The 23,978-nt window shown below is 53.2% G+C and overlaps 1 protein-coding gene across 1 annotated transcript; it reads left to right on the top strand.

Moving 5' to 3' along the window:
* Nucleotides 1-12,730: 12,730 nt before the first annotated feature.
* On the top strand, nucleotides 12,731-20,680 carry LOC135279333 (mucin-5AC-like). The gene is made up of 3 exons (XM_064386653.1): nucleotides 12,731-13,254; nucleotides 16,356-16,476; nucleotides 17,091-20,680. The coding sequence occupies exons 1-3, from the start codon at nucleotides 13,185-13,187 to the stop codon at nucleotides 18,181-18,183; spliced, it is 1,284 nt and encodes a 427-aa protein (XP_064242723.1). The 5' UTR covers nucleotides 12,731-13,184; the 3' UTR covers nucleotides 18,184-20,680.
* The last annotated feature ends 3,298 nt before the right edge of the window (nucleotides 20,681-23,978 follow it).

The raw sequence follows: 23,978 nt of genomic DNA, 5'->3' as shown, positions 1-23,978 counted from the left end.
GGCATGCCGGACGCGCTCTGGGAGCGGGCAGCGGAACTACAACTCCCGACAGGCCCCGCGTCGCGCCCCGCGGTGGCTCATTTGAATGAGGGAAGGGGCCCGCGCTGTCGGCCCCGCGGCGGCGCCGCGGAGCATTGTGGGATGGTGGGGGAGCGGAGCGGGGCCCTGCGCCTGTGGAGAAACGGGGCTGAGCCCCTCAGGGACGGGTTCTACCCTTTGGGGAGAGGATTGGCCCCGTTTGGGACAGCGTTCTACCCTTCTGGGACAGGACTTTACCCCTGTGGAACAGGGTTGTGCCCTCTGGGCGTGAGGCCCTGCGTGGGGCCGTGGGCGGTCCCCACAGCGCTGCACGTCCTGAAGTCAATTTTAGTCCCTCCATAAGGGCTATACACTGACGATTTTTTAAAAAAATGCTCGACTTGGTTGCAGTGAAGTTAGCAAAGAAGGTGTGGGGTGGCAGGAAAACGCCTTCAAATAAATATCTGTGACCATATAAGAGGTCTAAAAAGCGTGGTTTGGAGCCCGCCTGTATTCCCTGGAGCAGCAGCAGCCACAGAGGGGACTCGTGAGGGCACAGGAGTTGTCAGGATTTAGGATTACATGCCCAAATGGGCCGTGGGCACAGTTACATTCCCAGATTTCTTGTGCTGGGAATGTGGAAAGCTGAGCTGGTAGGTGGTCTTGTGCTACAATGTTGGAAATGGGCTACTCGGGGAATACATACACATGACTTCTTTGGTGCTTGAGCTCTGCAGCTTGGCGATGCTGGGCAAAAATGCATCATCTTAAATAAAATTATTAACCCTCTGGGCCAAAAGCTATCATATTATTGCATAAAAACTTTCAAGAGACTGAAAAAAACCCCAAAACCTAAAAGAAAAAGGAGCTCAAAATAGGTACAGAACCCAAAAAGGGAGTCACTATTAATCTTTAGAGGAATTGTTATGAACTTAAGGTTTTCCCTTAGAATCATAAAAGCCATTTAGAATAAACATTCTTCAAGTCCCCTTCTTGGGCTGACATTTGATAATGCACAGAAATGTGACAACCAGAAATAGAACTGGTAGAAGAAAAATATTGCAAGGGTACAGGCTGGATTAGAATACAGAAAGGTGAGGGGTGGAAAGAGGAGAAAAATGTTTGCACTGAGCAGCAGCAAAGGTTTATTTGCTGGCATAGTAAGGTGCCTTCCTACAGAATTAACCTCTTGATTCCCTGAGGTGTGATTGCTCACTTCCTTAATTTAGCAGGAAATGGGAAAAGTGTCTGCCTTTATCAGAGTTTGTGCTGCACTGGAAGAGACCCCCAAGGATCTCTGCAGCTCCTGGCCCTGCACAGCCCCAACAGTCACAGCGTGTGCCTGCGAGCTCTGTGCAAGCCCTTCTGAGCCCTGCCAGCCTCGCTGCTCTCAGCACTGCCCCGACACCTTGTCTGCTCCTTTCACTGACCCAAACCCCTCAGCGGTGACAGATCTGCTGGCCCATCGCTCAAAACCATTCCAGGAGCCCCAAACCCACCCAATTCTTTGTCACTTCCCACCATCCCAGCCACAGACTCTGCACAAACACCCTGTTTCTGTTTCCCCAGGGCTGCTGAAAGTTTAGGTTCCAGTCCCATCCATGGGGCTGGGCACGCAGAGGAGAGGGAACATTGCCCACATGGACCTACAGACCTTTCATGCTTCTTTCCTCTAACTCCCCTAATCCTTCAGCAATCCTTCATCAGAATCTCCCCAGATATGCCCATACCAGTCCCCTGGATCCACATCTGCTATCGCCATCCAGCAGTGGGTAATCCTCTTGTTTTGGGTTTGTTGTTGGTGTTTTAGGTTTATTGGTTTTTTTTTTAATTTTTTTTGTTTGTTTTGGCAGCTTTATTTCAATTCTTCATTCCAATAAACATATTTGCTCTCCTTCCCTGTTGGCTCTTTCAGGACATCTGTCTCCAGCTGTTTCTCTTTTCCCAGGCTTCTGGAGTACCCACAGTGTGCTGTGCTGTACCCGGCGCGCTCCCAAGGTGGCACACACGCTCTTTGCCACGTCCTCTGCTGTGTCTCTCTACCTCCTCCTCCAGCTCCAACCCCTCCTCCTCCACCCACTCCATCCCTAAAGGAGAAGAGACACAGCCCGACTCCCCAGAACCCTCTCTACTGACATCCTGCTGACCATACCAAGTAAAATGTTGTGTCATCTTATAGAAACAAGGCAAGTAATATAGTCAAATTAAATGTATTTACAAGGCAGCTGGCAAAAGAGCTTTTATTTGCTCAGCATGGCTCTTGCTGCAGAGGGCCACTCCTGTCAGCAGCAGAGCTGTGCTCACCTCAGGCTGTGCTGGGGCTGCCTGGGGAGCCCTCGGGAGGACACTGCACCCCAGGCTGGAGGCTCGAGCTTTTGGGCACAAGGAAGTTAGGAGGTGATGTGGTCTGAGGTTTTCTTCTAGGTGAGAGCCTGTCTGTCCCCTGAGCCATCCCCATCAAACCTCCTTTGATGCATTCCCTCTCTCTTCTCCTGTGCCCTGCAGGGTTCCCTTGCACCTGGCAAGGATCAGGTGCTGAAAGGCTCGTGCCACCCTCCCCGTGTCACTCGAGCTCCTTGCACACCCCAGCAGGCTTCCTGGTGCCTCTGAGTGCAGATCCAAGATCCAGTCATGTCCAGAGATAAAATCCTGAAGCAGCTCCACGGGTGCTTTGTTTTGTCACTCTGAGTTCTGTAATGCCAAAGACTGTAAACCCGACACACTGGGAAGTCCAGGGAAGTCTGGGATGGCTCAGGCACCCATGGCACAAATTGGCACAATGAACTCTTCCTTTTCAGTGATGCAGACGAGCTGAGGGAAATAATCCTGCAGAAAAAGAAACTGTCTCAGCACAGAGCATTTATCCCCATCTTCAGTATGGGCAAGGAGTGCAACTCCACTGAAATCAGCACAGGTCTTCAAAATCCAGGCCAGATGCCCTGAATCCAGCCTTGCAGGTCCACTTTCCCCTGAAGACACCAATCTCTTGGGCCCTCCAGACTCGTGGAGGACAGACAGTCACAGCCACCTTGTGGCACACATCATTGGGGCCCACCAGCTGGAAATAAGGTGAGCTCTCCAAGGTGACCCTCACCAAGTGAGGAACCTGCAGGAGAGACATGGAATGATGGTTTTGCCATTTGTGGAGACAGGTGGACATGCCCTGGTGCCATCCTTAACCACCCAGCTCAGCGTTAAACCTCCACCTCCCAGCACTTACCTTGTCCCTGTTCCTCAGAGCCAGTGGCACTTCACAGACCTCACCAGGGGTGCAGCTCTGAAACACCACCTCTTGGGCAAGGCTGAGGTGAGCTGTGACCCTCCAGGCCAACTGCTGAGAGCTGGAGAGGCAAGAGAGAGCAGGGAGAGGTTCAGGTGCTGGGAGGAAGATTCTGCTCTGATCCCCAGGGAAGTACAGACTCTGTATGAGCACATCTGCCCAGCTCACACTGGCAAACAGTGGCTCTTCCACCTCTGCCCTGGGCTGATCAAAAGCTGCTGGACCACGTTGAGCAGGCTCAAGCCAAGCTGCTCTTTTGGCATCCTCCTCAAATATCACATCAAACAGCAAGGAAAAGGGCAGGGAAAGGCTGCCTTGTGATGGGATGTCCATGCTTGTGTTGAGGCTGGACAATCTGGGGCAGATTCAACTTGTTAGTGCTGGCCAGCCTCTGCTTGATGGTAAGAGAGATCTTCTGGAAAGCAGAGGGAGTCAGCTGAAAGGTAAAAAACACCAAGAGCCTCAGAAATGCATTTGTTCATAGAGGCTTTTTCGTGTTCACTTGCTACTGATGAATAATTTGTGATCACAGCCACTAGGACAGTTCTGGAAGCCCTGGAAGTTACCTGCTGAAATATTTAACATCAGTAAATTAATGATATAGAGCAGAATGCACATGCTTAGCCACGTGGCTCTGTCCCATTAGCTTCTCTGTGATTTGATGTGACATGTTTGGGGATTTCTGCTCTTTGGGCATTTGTTTTCTCTTTAGTTTCACTGGATTGAGCTGGTGACCTTTGCAGAGAGTGGGGAGGAGTTATCAGAACTCCCCATACCCCATCCCTGCACAAATCTCACAACCCACCAAGTGGAGATGTCCCTGCTGGGGAGGCAGGAAAGCAGCTCTGTGCCAAGGCTGAAGTGCACAGGAATGGTCCAAGCTTCAGTGCTGTCTTTGTAATTAGCACTTGTTTTCTCTGTCTGGCCTCACAGACCCCTCCCCAGAAGAACACAGATCTCCTGACAGAGCCCCAGCACCAGAACACCTCCAGTCAAGGGAGCTCCAGTCAGCAAAGGGACGTTTGTGGCTGGGGAGGAGGAATTGCCCTGACTGCACTGCGGGGCTGGGTCTGTGCCCACACAGGAGGTGAGACAGAGCAGCAGGTTTGGAACCCGTTCTGGCTGGGACCAGCCGTGTCTCAGAGCTCCAGGCAGAGTCTGAGCTGTCCCCACATGCCAGGGGCCCAAGGGCAGGCTGGGGAGAGCAGCACAGGTGAGTGTCCAGCCTGACAGGAGGAATTACTGCCACAGAAAGGGCAGGGAAAGCAGCACACCCTCGTGGATCAGCTGTACATGGGTTTAACTTGGCTCTGGTGGCACAGCCAGGGACACTGCACCAGGCCAGCCCCACCAACAGGAGCACGGCCAAAGAGCTGGGGAGGGGCTCTGCAGCTTCACAGCACTGCTGGACACCAGGGGCAGGGAGAGGGACACGAGGGGAGTTTCCAGCCCTAACACAGCTCAGGCCCAGTCACAGTGGGTACTCACTGTTAGAAGTTTCTCTACCTCTCTGACAAACTTCTGATTCCAATGTTCCAGCCCTCTGCCCTGGGATCTGGGAGCCATTGTAGAGGATGTCTGGCCTGGATCATTTGTGCCACTGGCCGTGACTTGGCTCGCCTGGAAGGAGCAACAATGGAACTCTGAAAATCCAGAATCCCACTCATGCAGACCCAAAGGATACACTGGTATCTCCAGCCTGTGGCATCCTTCAGAAGTGAAGAACATGAAGGACGTTCTTCATCCCCATCCCACCCTGATTCATCATTAGACCCTATTTTAGTGGCTGAGTTAAGATCCATAGAAACAAAACCCCAGAACAAACAGACCCTGAAACAAACCAGCTTTTTGCTGTGGGTGCAGTCCCACGAGCCACAAGACTTGTCAGAGCCTGGTGGCACTTATCTCCCACCTCTTCCATTACATCTGTAACCCCATTTTCTGACATTATTAACTAAATCCCTGTTAATATCCAAACTGTCGAAGTTCTCTTGGTGGGGACAGAAGGAAAGCCAATGTCACTCGGCTGGCCTGGGTGCGTCACCGAGGGAGCAGGCCCTGCTGCAGGGTGGCATTGTCCCCTGCAGCAGAGGCTGCTCCAGCTCAGGAGCCCTGCGGAGCCTTCCCGGGGGCAGAGCGCGGGGTGAACCTTGGGGCCGCAGAGCCCTGCCAGGGCAGGAAAGGACACAGGACGTGTGTCCCTTCCCCTGCCACACCAGGGCTGGGGGCAGAGCAGGACCCCGGCCGAGGGCAGGCACGGGTGGGTTGTTCCTCATCAGCCATCCGGTGAGTGCCCAGGGGAAGCGGCGCATCCTTTGCTGATGGTTTTTCCTCCCGGATGGCGGCGATGGCCGGGGGCTCCCGGGGGCGGCTGCAGCTCTGCCTTGCACCTCTCCCAGAGAGAGCCTCTGCTTCTGTCACGGCTCAGAGGAACCTCGGGGGTCCTGCTCCTTGCAGTTGGCTTGGTCCTAAATTCCACCCCACTGGCCTGGAGTGGGTGAAGCTGCAGTTCCCGGGAGTCATGGGCTGGGGATGGACAGGAGGATGCCTGCACCAGGGAGGACTCTGGGCTCCAGGTCAGGAGAAGGGGCACAGACATGGCTGCTCTTTGTGCAGACAGTTCATTTTGTCTTGGCACACAGTTATGAACAGGACTGCTTTTGCTCATAGCCCTGGTTTGACATCAGCACTGTCCTAGGGAGGGAAATTTTTCCCCAATGAACACTTTGAATCCCAGACATACCTCATCTCTGCTTTCTTCAGTCCTTCCCTGCTGCCTCCTTGGGCTGATATGAGGAATCCTAGCCTGGGGCAGGAATCTCTTTTACCCTTATCCACATCACCCTCTTTTTTAACTATCCCCAGCCAACAACAAAATGCTAGTGTCTGCTACCTGTTGCTCTTTTAGATGACAGGACAGCTGCATTGACCCTAAAAACACACCCAGTCGCGACAGCAGGTCAGGAGCCTGAGAATCTCATGCATCAGGCAGTGAGACAGGCATGATGCTGTCATGGTTCCAGAAAGAAAGCTTGGCTAAGGCAAAAGCACGCTGCCCTGGAAACAGGCAGGCTGTTCATCTAAATGCACTGCTGAGGGAGCAGCTCCCACTGGGGCTGCAGCTGAAACCCACAGGGGAGTGGAGGCTCTGGGCAGAGCCACAGGGGGAGCATACACCCTGTTCTTACAACATAGGGTGCAGAAAAGCTGGGGTGGGAGAGGGAGGGGGTTCAGTGACTCTCTGGTCACTGAAGCTGAGCTGAAGCTGAGCCAGCAAGGCTCGAAAAGAGTTAATCTGGGCAGGGACATGCTTGCCTGGGCTTGTTTTTCTGCCCAGCCCCTGTGTCCGTTTATTGTGCTGGGCCATGGAAAGGCTTCCTGGCTGCTGGGAGCCGTGCAGGCTGCTGGGGCTGCTGGCTGCTGCCTTGTGTAACCCCGGGCACCGGCGGGAGCTCGGCGTGTGCCTGCGGCTGAGAGAGCCACCGGCACCACTGGGGTGGCAGCTCCAGTCTGGAAGGCTGTGAGATCCCATTCTGTGGGAAACGTGCTGGGATGGAAGGGCTCAGCTCAGCCCAGGGGCTGCAAGGTCCCAGCACAGTCACATTTGTCAGGTCCCAGCACTGCAGCTCCTCTTGTTTGTGGGGCTGGCACACAAGTGCCAGCAGCCCCATGGAGACACTGCTGGGGATCAGCCCCATGGCTCCACTGGAGAGAGCTTTGGGGCTCTCTCCTTCACCCACCATCACGGCTTCATGTCAAACAGTTGCCACAGCCTTTTTTGGAAGGCTCTCAGACATCCCCTGCCCAGAGGAGGCGGGAAGAGGTGAGCCTTTCTGGGAACAGGGCTGTTTCTGGTAAGCTCCTTTCTTCACGACTGCCGGCGTGTGCAGACACGCTGGATGGAGAAGGGGAAGAGGGGATGTGGAGAGGTGCTGACTGTGCTGCATGCATGCCTGCCGTGGCATGGGGCCCACGGGCTGGCTCTGGGGCAGGTGGGGACTCACAGCACCCCAGGCAAAGGGCTGGGTCCAGGAGCTGGCTGTTCCTGCCGGGAAAACCCTTCCAGGACACGAGGATGCCTTGCACAGGCACTGGCTGCTCCTGCTGACATGGCAGGGAGGAATAGGGGGAGTAAGTGGGGCTGCTGCAAATAGGCACATGCCTCATCCTGTCCCACAGCAGGCACTAGCCTGGCCTCAGGCTCTGGCAGAGGTGAAACAGCAGAACCATGGCACTTTGCTGCTCCCCATCTTCTGTCCAATCCACAGGGGCTCCAGAAGAATCCTTTTCCAGGAAGCAAAGGAGGGGGGACCTCCCTTTATCACCCTGGGACAAAGCAGAGCACAGCCACCCCTGTGCCAAGGGAGAGCCTGGCAGCAGCTCCAACTGCAGCCGTGGTCTCCTGTGGCACAGGGAGATTTCTGTCTTGCCCTCCTGACCACTGTTGCTGCCACTCTCACCTCTCCTCCCTGCAGGGCAGTAGCAAGAGACTGCCCTTCCATGGATCATGGAATCACAGGACGGTTTAGGTTGGAATGGATCTTTAAATGCCATCTAGTCCAACACCCTCTGCCATGGGCAGGGACACCTTCCACTATCTCAGAGCCCCATCCAGCCTGGCCTTGAACAATTCCAGGGATGGGCCAGCCACAGCTTCTCTGGATAATCTGTGCCAGGGCCTTGCCACACTTGTAGGGAAGAATTTATTGCAGATATCTAATCTAACCCTGCTTTCTGTCAGTTTGAAGCCATCTTGCCTTGTCCTGTCATTCCATGCCCTTGTCCAAAGTCCCTCTCCACCTCTCTTGTAGTCCCATTAGTGCTGGAAAGGCTCTAAAGTCACCCTGGAACGTTCTCTTCTCCAGGCTGAACAACCCCAGCTCTCTCAGCTTGCCTCCACAGCAGAGGTGCTCCAGTCCTCAGAGCATCTTGGTGGTGTCAGGATGTGTTCCAGCAGCTCCACATTCCTCCTGGGGCCCCAGAGCTGGGGGGACAGATCCTCTCATCCATCTCATCCATCTCACCCAGCTTTGTGGAGCTGTTCCCTTCAGGGTCTGCAGCTAGACAGAAGGACTGGGACATCAGGATGTCTCCCCAGCTCTGCAGGGATTCAGCAGGAGCCAAGGGCTGGATGTGTTCAGGGAAGCCTGCTCTGGTGCAGTCCCTTCATGCTCCTTCCCCTCAGATGAAAAGCTGCCCAGATTTCACCTCTGCCATGCAGGCACCTTTCCCAAGAGTTCCCCATCCCCTTTCCTAGGAAGGAGCTTGCTCCCATGGCTGCCTTGCCCTGTGGGAGGCAAGTGACTCTTCCCTGCTCAGAAAGAGCATAACCATGGTGTGCACTGAAGAGCTCCGTGTTTGTTTCTTTAGACAATATTTTCAAGCAACTTGAATCTTGTGTGTTGCAGCAGAGAGTGCAGCCCTTGGCAGCCTCCATGGGACAGGATGAGTTTTCCTCAGTCCAGGCTGCTCCAGCTGCCAAGGAGAGGCACCAATTCCCACTGCAGGTGTGCACCTTTCCCTGCAATCCCACTGGGATCAGCCAGGGTGTGATGTGCCAGGGGAAGAGCTGCATTCCACAGCCTGGCTGCCCTGGGATGTAGCTGTGGAAAAGACAGAGCATCAGCACTTGGCACTGTGTGCTGGGCTTCAGATTGGTTCTCATTTACAGAGAAGGAGGAAGCCATTGTGTTCAGAGAAGTGAAAGCCAGTGTAATGTTCTTTACTATTGAAAACATTTTCTACGTAAAGCAGTTCCCTTAAAACACAAGCCCCAGAGTGGTCAGTACTTCCAAAATTGGGTTTTCCGTCCCATATGGAGACACTGGCTGCAGACAGGTCCAGACATCTGCTTTTCATTTCCTGCTTTATACTTAAATGTGAGAAAATACGAAATCATGTGGTGCCTTTCTTGATCCCCTGCCATTTATTCCTCTCCCTTATTACAGTAATGGCTCAAGAGCTCTTTGTGAAGCACAGAGGCTTCTCCAGAGGGCAATTCCAAAGCAGGAGGCCACATTTGGCTCTAAGGAACCTTCTCCTGAGTTTGGCAAGACTGTCCTTGGCCAGGAGAGAGGGGTTGGTGGGTTGGTTTGTGTCAGAGCAGTGGCTGAGCTAGCAGCACCACTGAGCAGAGCGGGGTTAGTGTGAGGATGAGCTGCCACCAGGCAGCTGGGAGCTTGTCAGGGGAAAGAGAATACCATCCTATGTCCAGGGCTGGAGTCGTGTCACTGTGTGTCCCTTGCAGCACCAACCCTGGCTCGGTTGTCCCAAAAAATAAATGTTCCTGCTGCCTCTTTCCAGCAAGGCCCTGGGATGGAGGACAATACTGAGACAAGGGTGCTGTCAGTACCTGTCCCCAGGCCCTGCTCTAGTGTCACCAGTTCCTGAGCCTGGGGAGCTCCTGAACATGCTTCCCATGAAGTGGAAATCATCAACATTCTCATCTGGTCCACTCTGGCATCTTTCTTCCAGGCCAGATACAGGCTCCTAGCTCTCACTTACTTTCTCTTTTAATTCTCAGTCTTGACCTTATTTCAAGGAATACAAATCTACTGTAACAAACAATTCTCTCACAAAGGACCAAACAGCAAAGATTTCCAGCAGGGAAATTCCCTGAAGGAGACGGGAGGCGTCCTGGGGCCGTTTCCTGTTAGTTTAGGGCACAGCCCACATTCCCTTTGTATGTGGTTTTGCATATAAAGCTTTGCAGGTTCAAGGTGCTTTTTGCCTTCACGAGCAATTCCTCAGGCATGAGTCATATTTATTCCTGGGGGGACCTTGACCCAGTGCACAGCTGAAGCTGGCTGTGAACAGCCCTGGCAAAGCTGTGGTGGGTGGGAAGTGCTGGAGCTCCTTTCAGGTGTCTCCTGGGTGGGATCTGGCACTTTGACCTGTGGAATATGTGGTCTGGAGCAGTAAACCGAGTTCCTGGCTAAGGGTTGCAGCAATCAAAGGTTAGGGGATGACATCAGATCAGGCTTCTGAGTGTGCCTGGTGCCTGTCACCAATGTCCCCAGCAGACTTTGTTCTCCTTTTGTTCTGCATCAAAGCCAGTGTTTAGTAGCAGAACATCTGTCCTGCTACAAAAATTAGAGCAGAGCAGGGGCTGGAGGCAGAGAGCCCAGACTCCAGCGTGGACACTGAGCTGTGTGGTGTGACATCCTTTTGTGGCTGCTGAGGTACACCTGGGGCAGTGCTGCAAGGCCAGAGCTTGCAGGACCCCTGGTGGTGCCCAGTGCCCAGAGTGTGGTCCCTCTGCCCACACTCCATGGCAGGGGCACAGGTGAATGTTTGTGGATGTTCTTCCTTTGTCCATGTTTCCAAGCCTTCCTCAGCCATACTGTGGTAACACACAGGGAGGAAAACAACTCTCTTCCCATTTTCTACTGCTTTTCTTTGGTGCTGTAACACCTCAGAGAGCCTCTGGGTGCAAAGGGTTGCCTCAGGAACTCTCCCAAGGAGGAATGGGAACAGGCTGGGATAAGCTGGTTCCCAGTTACTCAGTTTTTCTCTCTTTGTTTCCCTGAAGGCTTGGAAGTCCCTGGCTTGCAGGGTTGCACACTCCGTCACTTGGATGCTGGGATTCTTCTGGGATAGCTCGTGTAGGAGATCACCTGCCTGCTTGCACTCATCCATGTCACATTTTCATCTACAGGTCCAGATCTGCACTGAAAAACAACCTGCTGTGCCTGGAAACTACAGTGAAATGAAATAAAATTGAGAAAACAAGTGCCCAGACAATTCCTCTGTAACTAAAGAAGCTAAAATCTGATGAAGGTAAGAGAAGTCCTGAGATCCTTCGCTGTCAGACTGACACAATGCCTGTGGTTTGCCACTAGTTATGTCAGGAATATCTCCTGGAATACATCAGATGTTCTGATTTTAGATTCTTCAATGCTGCAAGACCTCAAAGAAGTGCAGTAAAGGTCTGGTGTGGAGGAGCAGATTGGGATGGGGTGGGATGGGATGGGATGGGATGGGATGGGATGGGATGGGATGGGATGGGATGGGATGGGATGGGATGGGAGGGTGGTATAGGAAGTGGGTTGGCAGTGGTGGTGCCAGTTTTCTGCCAGCTGCAGCCCAGGTTTGTCACTACTCCTTGGAGCTGCCTGCTCCCACTGGAGGCAGTTACTGTGCCTCTGTGTGCTGCTTTTGGGGGGAAACACAGGGCTTGTGGCGGCTTAGGCCCTCGCTGCTGCCAGCACTTGGTGGCTCGTGGTGTCCCACAAAGCCAGGCTGAGGCTGCAGCAGAATTTCCTTGTGCAGATGTCACCTCCAAATCCAGCTGCTGAGCTCACAGGGAGCAAATGGAGATGTCCAAAAGTGACCTGAGGTCCCTCTGCCAGGTGAAAGGTCTCCAGCCCCACCTGCAGAGGAGCAGCAGCTGGGTTATCTGCCAGAGAGCAGTTTGTGCCCTAAAACAACAACGCCTATGGCGAGTCATGCCTTTGGCAAACAAAGCACTCCCACTCAGCTGAGTGTCACAGCCCTTCCTCCGTTTTACCTGTCTCTGGCAGGAAACCCTTTGCAGAAAAGGCAGAACCTGTTTCTTCAGGGGAGATGTGAGCATATGTAGGCTGTGCCATCACTTCCAGCAGCCAAGGTGCCCAATGGCTTCAGGCAATGCCATTTCCTGGGACAAAAGATTCCTGTGGACCATGAGAAAACACCATTTGGGGAAGGGCCAGAAAACATCCCAACAAACTCAGCATGTTCTGTTCTTGCTAGATCAAACAGGCTATTTCAAGCCTTATTTTTTATTTCATTTCCTTGAAATGGGCTCTTTCTTCTAATACAACACAAGCAAAAACTGAAGTTGCAGGCTGGGATTTTCACCAAATGCATTGTATGGAAACCTGGGGGTTTTCCTCTTTTGAGAACTAAAATCCCAACTGGAACCATTGGAATTTCCCACAGCACAGAGATGCCAGGTTTCCGCCAGCCCTAAGAAAACTTCAGCCAAAAAGATTTATTTTCCCAGGCAGTCACAGACTCAGTCTTCAGCTTATCTCCATCTTTCAGCTGAGGGAACTGCCAGGGGGAAATTGCTGTGTCTCCTGGAGCGGGGATGAAAGAGAAAGCAAAGGTGCAGGATGTGGCATGTCCGCTGCTGATCTGCCCTGAGGCTGCCGGGGTTCAGAGCTGGGCTCTCCTGCTCCTGCTCCCAGCCCCGCTGTGTGTCCATGGAAAACCAGGCTGTCCTGGCCAGCACAGCCTGCAGAGAGCACGGCCAGGGCAGCGGCAGGGCCCTGCTCATCCCTGTCCCTGGGGATGCTCCGCAGAGGGGCCCGGCGGAGATCAAAGTGTGGCTCATGAACTCGTCATCCTGATTAGCGAATTCCGTCTCTTCTGGCCTAATGACTGCTGCTGTAAGATGGCTGCCAAAAAGGAAAGGACTAGCTGCTTTGGCATTTTGGGTAATTAATGAGCTTGCCGAGCAGCGGGGAGCTGTAGCTGGAGGTGGGGAGAGCTCCACGAGCCTGAGGACAGCGATGCCTTGGCAAGGGACACATTGATGGGAGAAGAGGAGGGAGCAGCCGACCACTGAAAGTCCCTGCCTGGATAATTTGCCAAGTCTGGGCTGCGGTGCGTGTGCTGGGAAAAGCTGGTGCAAGTCCATCTGGGGAATTCCAGGAGCCATCCCGCGCCTCGGCAGCCGCTATTCCCTCCCCTCTCCCTCTTCCCTCCTCCTCCTCCTGTCGTCACCCTTGGACACGTGTGAGGCAGTGAATAACAACTAAAGCTCTGCCTCGGGGCTTCACAGTCCTGGAATGAGCGGCAGCATCCGTGTCGCTCCGGAGGATGCAGTAAGCAGCCGGGAGTGGGGAGCGCTGCCGGTGATCCCTCCCTGCCTGCCTTTCCTCCTGCCCACCACGGGAACATGAAGGCTGCCTGTCTCCAGATGCTGCTGCTGCTGCTGTGGGCCCTGTGCCTGGTGGCCCTGGCTGGAGGTGAGCCGCAGCCCCGCTCGTCCCGCCCTGCCCCGCACAGGGGGTGGCCGCGGGGACGGGGACACTGCATCGGGACCTGTGCGGGATGCAGGAGATCTCAGGGCAGCATCCGGCCGGGTTTGGGAAGCGGTGGCGGGGAAGGAGCCAATAAATGGCCGCAATCCTGGCGGCAGGGACATCCGAGATGGCTTCTGTCACGCCTCAGGGCAGGCGGGGAGAGCGGCGGAGACACTTCCCGATAACCCGCATTGGGAAAAAAGCATCGTGCACTCCTTGTCCGCATTATTTTTCTTTTCACGTCCCTGGGGAGGTGGCAGGAAGGCTGCAGCCTGGCCAGGGGTGGGTGTCTGGGGAGAGACACGCTGTGCTGAAGGTCCTGCGAGGCAGGGCTGTGCCTGCAGTGTGTGTGTGTGTGTGTGTGTGTGTGTCTGTGTGTCTGTGTATGTGTGTCTGTGTGTGTGTGTGTCTGTGTGTGTGTGTGTCTGTGTGTGTGTGTATGTGTGTGTGTGTGTCTGTGTGTGTGTGTGTGTGTCTGTGTGTCTGTGTGTGTGTCTGTGTGTGTGTGTGTGTCTGTGTGTCTGTGTGTGTGTCTGTGTGTGTGTGTCTGTGTGTGTCTGTCTGTCTGTCTGTGTGTCTGTGTGTGTGTGTGTGTGTCTGTGTGTGTGTGTGTGTGTGTGTGTCTGTGTGTCTGTGTATGTGTGTGTCTGTGTGTGTGTGTCTGTGTGTGTGTGTGTGTGTCTGTGTGTCTGTGTGTGTGTCTGTGTGTGTGTCTGTGTGTCTGTGTGTCTGTGTGTCTGTGTGTGTGTGTCTGTGTGTGTGTGTGTGTGTCTGTGTGTCTGTGTATGTGTGTGTCTGTGTGTGTGTGTCTGTGTGTGTGTGTGTGTGTCTGTGTGTCTGTGTGTCTGTGTGTGTGTCTGTGTGTCTGTGTGTGTCTGTGTCTGTGTGTGTCTGTGTGTCTGTCTGTCTGTGTGTGTCTGTGTGTCTGTGTATGTGTGTGTGTGTCTGTGTGTGTGTGTGTGCCGCTCTCCTCTCCCGGGATGGAGATCTCTGCGGGCTCCGGGCCCTGCCCCTGGCACAGGGCAGTGCTCGCCACCCCCAGCAGGGCCACCCTGGCTGTCCCGCAGGGTCCCAGCCCCGCGGGCAGGGCTGGGCTCTGCCGGGCCAAGGGGGGATCGCTCCCACGAGGCAGAGAGCCCCTGGGATCCGCGTCCTGCCAGGACACACGGGAGGAGCGAGGACACACGGGCGGCTGCGGCTGCGGCTCCTCCCTGCCCACACCCCCGGCAGGTTCTGCAGCGCTGGCCCGGGAGAAGGGGACAGCAGGGACAGCAGGGACAGCAGGGACAGCAGGGACAGCAGGGACAGCAGGCAGCCCGCCCTGCCCTGCATACCCTGCTTGGCACTGCCTGATTGCTCACCCATGGCCAAGCATCCATTTCCCCCACAATGAGGAAATAGGTCCACAGGCCTGCTGGAGCTCCCTGGGTCTTTTGAGGAACTGTGCTGAAAAGCAGGTGCCAAAGGCTCCTGAGAGCAGTGGTCCTTGGGGGAGAAACTCCCAGATCCCTTTGGCAGGCTCAGATGCAGCTCAGAGAAGGGGGTGCGTGCCCCAGGAGGAGGGCTCCATGCTCCTGTGGAACCCCTCTGTCCTTGGGAGGTGCTTTCCCAGCTCCTCCACTCTGGGAGAAACCTACCAGGAGTTCAGCCAGATGGAAACCGTTTGCATTGGTGCCAATGACTGTAAAATCAGCTCAGGCTTCTCAAAGGAACACATCTGGTTCTCCAAGGAACAGGGCCTGCTCCCCACCATGCACATCCCTGGCTGCCCACAGGGACGGTGTGCCCCTCTTGTCACCGTGTCTGTTTTGTTCAACTGTGCTCTTGGAAGTGGAGGGCACCAGCAGAATATCCTCTGGCTAATGAGAGCTGATTGGCAAGTCAGACACCCTGAATTCCCAGCAGGGAATTCTTGACCCTAAAATGCCACAGAATACATTATTGTGTGAAATAAGAGTTTTGCTTTGGCTTGACTTGACTGAGAGTTGGAAAGGGACTTCTGTAGAGGGGCCACAGGAGTGTTTGCTTGGGATTTCTTTGCAATCATTTCCCCAGTAAATGATTCAAATAATTCAGAGTTCTCTTGCATTGATGCTCATTCTTGTACCTGGTACCTGGATCATTCCTAACTGAACTGCACAAAATTGGCCACATTCACTTGGGAACCAGAGGCAACATTTTGTAAGAGACAGCCTGATTGAAACCAGATGCCAGCTCCTTTCTTCACAGAGGCCCCAGATAAATCAGGGATTGTTTTTGTAAATCCTGCCCCCAGGGGTGTCAGGAACAAGTTGTCAGGATGTGTTGTGCAAGTGCCTGTTGTGGGAGGCTGGAGGTGGATGCAGGCATGGATGGTCCCCAGTGGTGTGGCTGGCCTTGCCCCTTGAAGGGGTCAAGGGGGGTTTTGTTTTTACACTTTGCAGACTGGAAACTGTATTTCTGGTGGAGGTCAAAAAGATGTGTTGGGGAAGCTGGGCTGCTGAGATACCTGTGGGAGTGAAGCATCATTCACCAGAGGGTTCTTGCTCTGCACCCTTTCTCTGAGCCCAGGGCGTTCAGAGACCAGCAGCAGACAGGCAGGATGCTCACCTGGACGGGAGTCCCACAGGAGGAAGAGAGAAGACTGATAAGGAGAGAGCACCCTGCCCCCTGGTGAGGGTTGCAGCAACTCTTTGGGGCATGAAGAAATGAATTTTCTGGGCATTGTGCTGAGACCAGTCCTCCTGGTAGCCAAAGGGGAAAGGACCTGCAGGTCCAGGGGCTTGCACATCGTACAGGACAAGCTGGAATGCTCTCCCAAAAGCCCACAGGTTTCACAGTGCTTTTTTCCCCTCAGTTTTCTGGGTATCTTATTGTATGTGTGGGTGCTACAAGCAAATTTGGCTTTGTCTTCATCAGGATCTCTCTTCATCTTGGTTCAGCGGGGATTGGAAACTTGTGGCAAGCTTTGGACTCTTCCCTGGAGAAGGAGAAATGAAACAGTGCTGGTTTTGAGAGGCCCTGATAAAAAGCCAACACTTAATGAGGTGAAATTTTTATTTCAGGGCAACCCAAAGCACCTGTGAAGTGTTCAGATGTGTGCAGAGGTTTTGCAAAGAGGTTACCAGAGAAGCTGATCAGCAGCTACCGCGAGATCGACCCCAAATGCAGACGGAATGTCACCATGTAAGTGCTGCCCCCCTTCCAGGTGGGATCAGGGCTAAATGGGTGGGGAAAGGGACTGGGAGACTTACTTGGCAGGACAGGGCAGAGGAATGACGTGGGAGAGAGCTCATGTGTTCCTCTGAAAGCAGGTGTTTTGTCTGAAGACAGATTCAGACTTGTGAGCTTGTCTGGAAAGAGAATAGCTCCATTTCTTTTCTTTGGGGTAATTGTTGTTTTGTGCTTATGCTGCAGTTCATGCACCATTGACACCATTTTATTGCAGCCCAGGGGGTGGCTCCAAAGTGAAGCTGCTGGGTTGACCTTGGAAGGTCTCACATCACCCAGTAGATCAGGGTGTTTCCTTCCCGCCTGTGTGCCCTGGGGCAGCTGGTGCCGTGGAGCTTTCTGTGTCCAAGCAGGACAATGCTTCTGAAAGTGAAAAACTTCCTAGGGGAAAACCCTTCACCCATGAGTCATGTTCAGTGCTGCTCATTCAGTCAGAGGCACCTGCCTGCCTTTCCTGAAATGAATCATCCAGATAACACTTGGTGTTTGTATCTACACACCTTCCCATAGCTCTGATCACCTGAACCAGTGTTTTCTTTATTCAGTGAGTGATCCCTTTATATTTTCAGATTTACTACTGTGAAGTCCAGGGAGATTTGTGCAGACTCAAACGAAGGCTGGGTGCAGGAGATCAAAGAAAAACTGAAAAGGAAAAATGCCACAGTGATGCCACCACGTGATGTCACCTCAGCAGAAGAGCCTGGTGGTGTTGAGAGACGTGTTGGTCTTCCAGAGCTGGCTCCATCTCAAGCCACTGGTCCAACTAGTTTCCTCCAAGGGACTGGAACAACACTCAGGGAGAGAATGCACGCTCCTGCTGCCACGGCAGGGGTGTCCAGCAAGCCCCCAGTGGGCAGGCAGGAGCCCACCCAGCTCCCTGCAGGATCCAGCCCTGTGGCACGGGAAGAAGCTGCACACTCTGAGGTCACTCCAGAAGCAAAGGCAGAGCCCTCAAATTCTCCTGCATCTTCAGCAGCTGCTGCAGCAGGTGTGGGCTCCAGCCAGCCCTCCCCACGCCCCACTGTTCAAGACACAGCTTCTCCCAGCTCCAGTTCAGACCTGATGGCTGCTGCTGGAGGATCAAACCAACCTGTACTTGCCACCAAAGGATCCCTGGACCCTGCAAGAGCCAGCACACCAGACACTGCTTCCAGCAGTTCTAGGTCAGCTCTCCCCTCCATCTGGGACAGTTTGAAGACCACAACAGCCACAGAGACAGCACCACAGACTACTCCAGTTTCTACCCTGAGCTCCAGCACTGCCATAGACAAAGCTGCTTCTGTCCATACCAGCAGGGTTGTTGGTCCCTCTGCAGATGTGTTTGGCACTACAGCATTTGATCATTCCTTGCCTGTAGGGAAGCAAGAGCCTTCAGACACATTGGTTTTCACTCACCAGGCACTGTCAAGCCAAGCCAGAGTGCAGATGATCACAGTCAGGCCAAACAATCTGCCTCTGCCCAGCTTCTTGTCAAAATCTCAAATGCACTTTGTCATCCCAGTTTCTGTGGTGTGTGGACTGATGGCTGGCAGTGTTGTTCTTGTATGGCTGTATCTGAAATATGGAGTCAAACCAGAAGAAACGTCAAGAGAAATGGTGCAGGGCTTGCTCTACCAGCAGACAGGGCATCAAGACAATGTCTATCCAATGGAAGTAATATGAATGCTTCATGGCATGGACATTTCTGGCCTCAGCTGTGTGTGTGTTGCTCCAGAAAAGCTGTTCATGATGAACTGGTGACCAGTAGGAAGCAAGCCTGGGAATAAAAATCGCAGAGAAAACTGGTTTTTTGGTAGGGCAGGATGCCCAATAATGTATCTACTTCATCGTTGACCACTCACAGTGTTCTGGAAATAAGGGAGACATTTCTTTTCCACTGGCAGTGTTCTGTACAAAGGCTGTGGCTGTTCTGTTGCTGTTGGTGGCTCTTTGCCAGGTGATGTGATTTTCCAAGTCACTCTTGGGAATTCTCCTGTGGTTCCTCATGGCCCAGGCAAGGAGCCACTCACCCACCCACACTGCTGGACTTGGGCTCAGCCACCTTGAGCAATCTCTGCACCAAACCCACACAATTTGCACTTAAACTCTCTGCTGCTTCTTCCTTTGCACTTCAGGGCTCTGCTCTGCCAGACCAAGCTGAAGCTGAGGCCAGCTGGGTGCTGGCTCTCCTTGGGCTGCTGGACTTTACTCTCATCATTTTCTCTTGCTGGAGGCACGAGGGATAGCCCAGCTTTCCAGAAATAGCTGACCAGCACTGCATCTGATCAGGGGACTGAAGGTCAGTGCTACAGATCTTCTGTTCAGAGAAGCTGGCAGTCCACAGTCCATCTCTCCTTGAAATCAGGCCCTTCCTTTCAGCAGCTGTGGGTATTTCTTCTTGCAGATGGATTCTGAGCTGGTTCTTGGCAAATCAATGCAATAAATCCCTTCTGCCAGCTGATGCACCTTGTGCCCAGCTGCATCCATCACCAGGGCAGGAAAATGCTGATGAATCTTCACAAATGGGAGAAATCAAGAAGCCACCCAATCATTTTGCTATTCCTATGTTATCACTGGAACATTTTTGCTCTTCTCTGCAAGCACAAAACCCAGGAAATGTGGAGCTAAAGGCAATTCTGGATGTAGTCATGAAGGAATTACTCTACCACAGCAGGCATAACATCCTTTTGATCCCATTTTCTCTCCAGAAATAAGCACATTTGCTGATCCATTTAAAAAAAGCACAAAATGCCTGTTCATGGTCCTATAGTTCAGCCACATTTCATTTTTTCCATTTTTGGATAGCACTGATCACCAGGCTATGGAAGCACTGTAACGGAACCAGGCTTTTTTAAACCCCAAATTGATTTTGATTTTTACACATCCTGACATTGCTGTACATAAGTTTATGTTTTATCTGGGGTCAAGTCTTGAAAGCCCTGATTAAACTTTGACTCCAGGATGAATTCTGCTGGAGTGTGCAAAGGTCTTCATGACGTGATGCTTTGTAAGTAGAAACATATCAGGGGTCAGATCCCACCAACCTCAGTGGATCACATCCCTAAGTACAAATATGCATGCAGAAAATAAAAGCAAGATCAGCAAGAAAAAAGGCAAGAAAATGGTAAGCAAGATCATCAGAAATGATGGGCCAGCTGTGAAGCAGAGCTGAGGAGTGTGGCCTGTTGGATCTGTCAGGTTGCACCTTCAGGGCATCCATCCAGCCCTGCAGGGGAGAGGACACACTACAGCTGTGCTTCTTTCTGCCATCACACACCCCTGACTTCTGCATTTGGTTGACTTGAGGGACTCCTCTCCTTTGCAAGCACGGGATGCAATCAGATTAATTTCAGTGATTAATTTGGAGTGAAATCCTTCCTTGTGCAGCAGCTCAGCTGTGGAACTCTGGTTGGGGTTGGTTTTCACATAGGTTAAATCTGACTCTGCCAGTGCCACCTCCCCATGCACAGCTGGAATGGTGAGGTGATGTATTATTTTTATATGAAACACTAGAAATGTTATTTTTGTAAAAAGGTTTTATAGCTTTTTGAATGTATGTAATGTCCTGTCTGAGCTGCTTGGAGCTGAGACCTTTGTGGCAGCACTGGGAAACACTGTGCCTTGTCTATGTTGTTGCTGGTCTTGGATGGCTTGTGCATGTCCCTGGGAGCTGGATCACTGCCCAGGCCCTTCAGCAGAGTGGACACTTTGCAGGTGGAGTGCTGGGGAGATGGGTGTGCACCAGCCAGGTCACTGGGAGTCCCACCAGCCCTTGGAAGGAGCTTCCAGCTCCACCAGCAGCTCCCAGCTGCTGTGATCCCACTGAGCTCACAGGAGCAGCTGCTTCTCCAGGCTGGCCCTGTCCTGGTGCTTTCCCTGCTCTCTCTCCTGTCCCTGGCTGTTTGCAGCAGGGTGCTGGCACCCTCACAGGGCACAGTGAAACCCAGGACAGGGGGACACTGCTGTTCCTCTCTGCAGTGGGCAGTCTGGGAGGGAGGGAGGGAGGAGGGAGCCTGTGGGGTCACCCATTTCTGGGGGTTAAATACCATTTGCTGCAGAGCACAGTGACTGTTACAAGCTCCAGTTTGTTTGTACATTGAGTGTGTGCATGAGATATGAGCTGTACATTTTTATAGAAGTCAAAGTAATAAAGTCTTTATGTTAAAAACTTTCATGTCAAGCTTTCAACTTTCAAGTCCTTATGTTAAAAACTCAGGGGATTGAGCCTTGGGCTGGGTTACCAGGCCTGGTCCCTGCAGAGATGAGCACCCATGACTGAGCACTGTGGAAAGCATCCCAGCACCACCAGGAGATGGCAAAGCTGGCACAGCTGGATGTGGCCAGGCCATTGCTCCATCTCCTTTAAGGGTTTTGATCTTGCAGGTGTTGGCAGGAAATATATTTCCCCACAGGGAGTTGTGTCTCCCACCTTACCAAGGCAATAGAGAAAAGTGGGTTTTTGCATTGTTTCAGCAAAGCTAAGGTCAAACAGCAGCTCAGAGACAGCAAAGGCTCCAAGTCTGTTCTGTAAGGAGACAGGAGGGCAGGGGCTGAGACAGGACCTCTCCCACCCCAGCCAGGGCTTGGGCTGCCCTGTGTGCTGCTCTGGAGCTGAGAGGTGGCAAGAGCAGCTCAGTGGAAGAGGCATTTCTCGGGGGTTTGCCTGGAGTGGGGAGCTGGCAGGAGCAAGAGGGGTGAGCTCTCAGGAGCTCTCATCCCAACCATCTCTCAGCCCCGTGCCTTTCTAGGTGGGTGCAGAAGTCAATGAAAATTTCCTGCTGCTGAGTCACCAGGCCAGAGAGGTCATCTGGGGGATAACGTAACTCTAAGGAAGCGAAAGCACTTTTGTTTTTCTAATTTCATTTCTCCTCTCCTTTGGAGAGGCAGGCGAGGAAGGAGGGGGCTGAGAAACCATCCAGGCCTGACAGGGTGACTCATTTCCCATCATTTCCCCCGGCAGAGCTGGCCCCAGCAGGGCTCTCTGGGGCTGCTCCTCTGGAGAGTTTGGGTGCCCCTGGGCTGTGGGTGGCACACGCTCCCTTGGCTTTGCTGGTGTTGGTGTCTGGCTGTGCAGGGAAGGACCTTGTGCCAAGGGTGTCCCTCCACAAGCTGAGCTGCAGCATCTGTCTGCTGCTTGCTTAAACTCTAGGAGCTCTAAAGGGCTCAAGGCTGAAAAAAGGAGCCTGAAGTCCTCATTAAGCATCATTTCCTCTGATTGCTGCTCCACACAGAAGCCTCTCCAGTGCAGAGCCTCCCTCACACGCCAGGTTCATCCTCCACTTAACCCTGAGGTAGTTGTTTGACCTCATTGGCTAGAAATGGAAAAATGTCTAATTTTCAGTGTGTTTGAGGAAGCTGACATCAGATCTATTATTTAACCTTCCTTAGCAAGATAAGGCCACTTCCAGTTTCGGGTGCAGGTGCATTGACCCGTGCCTCTTCTTGGCTGTCTTTGTGAGGGCTCCTGCATGCCCACAGAGAGTTTCTGCTCTGTCCCTGTGCCTGTGGACGAGCTTGCCCAGGGAGTTAGTGCAGGCAGAGCCTGGGGCAGGGCTCCTGGAAGGCACAGAGCTGTTGGAAGGCTGCACAGCCTTCCTGGAGCCTCCGTGTCGCGTGATGTGGGCAGAGCTTCCCTACAGGATGCAGCTCAGCTCACCAGCTCACAGCTCTGGGTGCTCCCCAGTGCCCGTCTGTAGGAAGAAGACTTTGGAAGACATTCTCATTTTTCTAATTTTAGAGTGTCTTTCCAGGCTGTGGGACTCGGCAGGGCTGTTCCTGGAATCACAGGGATTTTGGGAAGGAAGAAGAGAATCACCTTTGGTTTGTGGCTGTGTCCTGAGTCAATCAGGGCTTCTCCATGCAGACCCTGCAGGGAGCACCCCAAAGAAATGTGAAGGAGCTTTACAGGCAGAAAGGGTGAAGAGGGTTTAAAAAAGCCAGACAAGGAAGTCTCATCTTGTAAATGGAAAAGATTCAAAGTGACTGAGTAGAACAGAAGAAAGCAGGGAAAACTTATTCCCAACCCTCCCACCACCTCCTTCCCAGGTGCAGGATGCCTGGGGTTGTTTTCCAGCACAGCTGGGAGTGCTCAGTCACCCACTGGGACCCCAAACCCAGCTCGGGGCTGTTCTGCCCAACTCCTCTGTCCCCTCTCTGGCACCACAGCTGGCAAAGGCTGCATCTGATGTGTGCCCTCAGCCTCCCTCCTCCTGCAGAATAACAAGATTCTGTTATTTTTTTAAACAAGCACATTCTTCTGAGTCTGCTCAAGTGAAAGGAAAACTTGGGCCAGCAGAGGGGCTTTCCAGCACTTAAAACTCCATGTCTACACACCAGCCTTTCCCTTGCCAAAGTGAGAAAGAAGAAACACCAAAAGTTCTCCAGGGAGTTGTGAATCATCTGGCTTCTACAGACACGGCTTCAAATCCTGGGAAAAGGGAAGCAGAGCATCCCAGGCCAGATCTTGGGCCAGAAAATGAAACACAACTCTGCAGGAGCTCCTTAAGGTCCATCCAGAGCAGTGGATCTTGAGCCTCCATCAGCAAGAAATGTGTCTGAGGAAGCTGGGCTTGGGGAGCATGACCAGAGCAGTTCTCAGCATTGGGTGGTTTTCCTCCCAAATATTTTAAAGGGCATCCAGGGATGACAGTCCCAGGCACAATATCCTGCTCCAGAGAGTGGCTGGGGGGTGCCAGTGTGAAGAAGGGTTTGAGGTGGCCCCTTGGTAGCTCACAGGGAGTGAGGGAGGACTGTGGTGCCAGGGGATCTGCATGGCAGCTCTCTGCTCCAAGCATCCACTTAGAGTCTGGTTAAAAAGAGGGAAAGGTGAAAAAAGTGCCTGAGCTGAGCATGACTGGCAAGGACCTACAGAGGGGCTCCTTGGACCTCCAGAAGGGCTGAAGAAAGGGGAGCCCAGCACAGGGGGGAGAACTGTCCCCAGGTTAACACAGAGGGGCTGACCCCTTCCAGCAGGTCCCTGCAGGATCTGGGATGCCTCAAGGCTGTGGAGGGAGGAAGATGGTGGAAACACACCCAAAACCTCTGAACAGTTATTTTTCCATCCATTCCCCTCAGCCTGACTCCTGCCCTGCCCTGCAGCTGGGGCTCAGCCAGCCCTGTCCCCAAGGAAAGGCTCCACTTCCCCCCCTCCTCTTTCCCCCCTCACTGCCCAGTTATCAACAGGGATTTTTGATGGAAAACTTGGTTCCTCTCCACAGCACCAACATGGAATGGGATGCAATTTCTGCTGGTATTTGCCAACCTGCCCCTTTCAAGGCACAGAGGGCTGGTGGCAGCAGCAGTCACTGTGCTTCTGTTCAGTGCTCTCCAGGACTCACCAGCATCCAGGCATCTCCAGCACATTCCTGCTGGCTCTGGGCTGTGTGACCTGGCATGGGACACCAAGCTTTGCCTTTCCTGTGGCTATGAATCCCCTCTCTGAAGGCCCAGGAGCTCTTGAGTTTACATCTGCAGAGAGG

This window comes from Passer domesticus, chromosome 12, assembly GCF_036417665.1.
Source record: "Passer domesticus isolate bPasDom1 chromosome 12, bPasDom1.hap1, whole genome shotgun sequence".
NCBI lineage: Eukaryota > Metazoa > Chordata > Aves > Passeriformes > Passeridae > Passer > Passer domesticus.
This window is presented reverse-complemented; position numbering and strand designations above follow the sequence as displayed.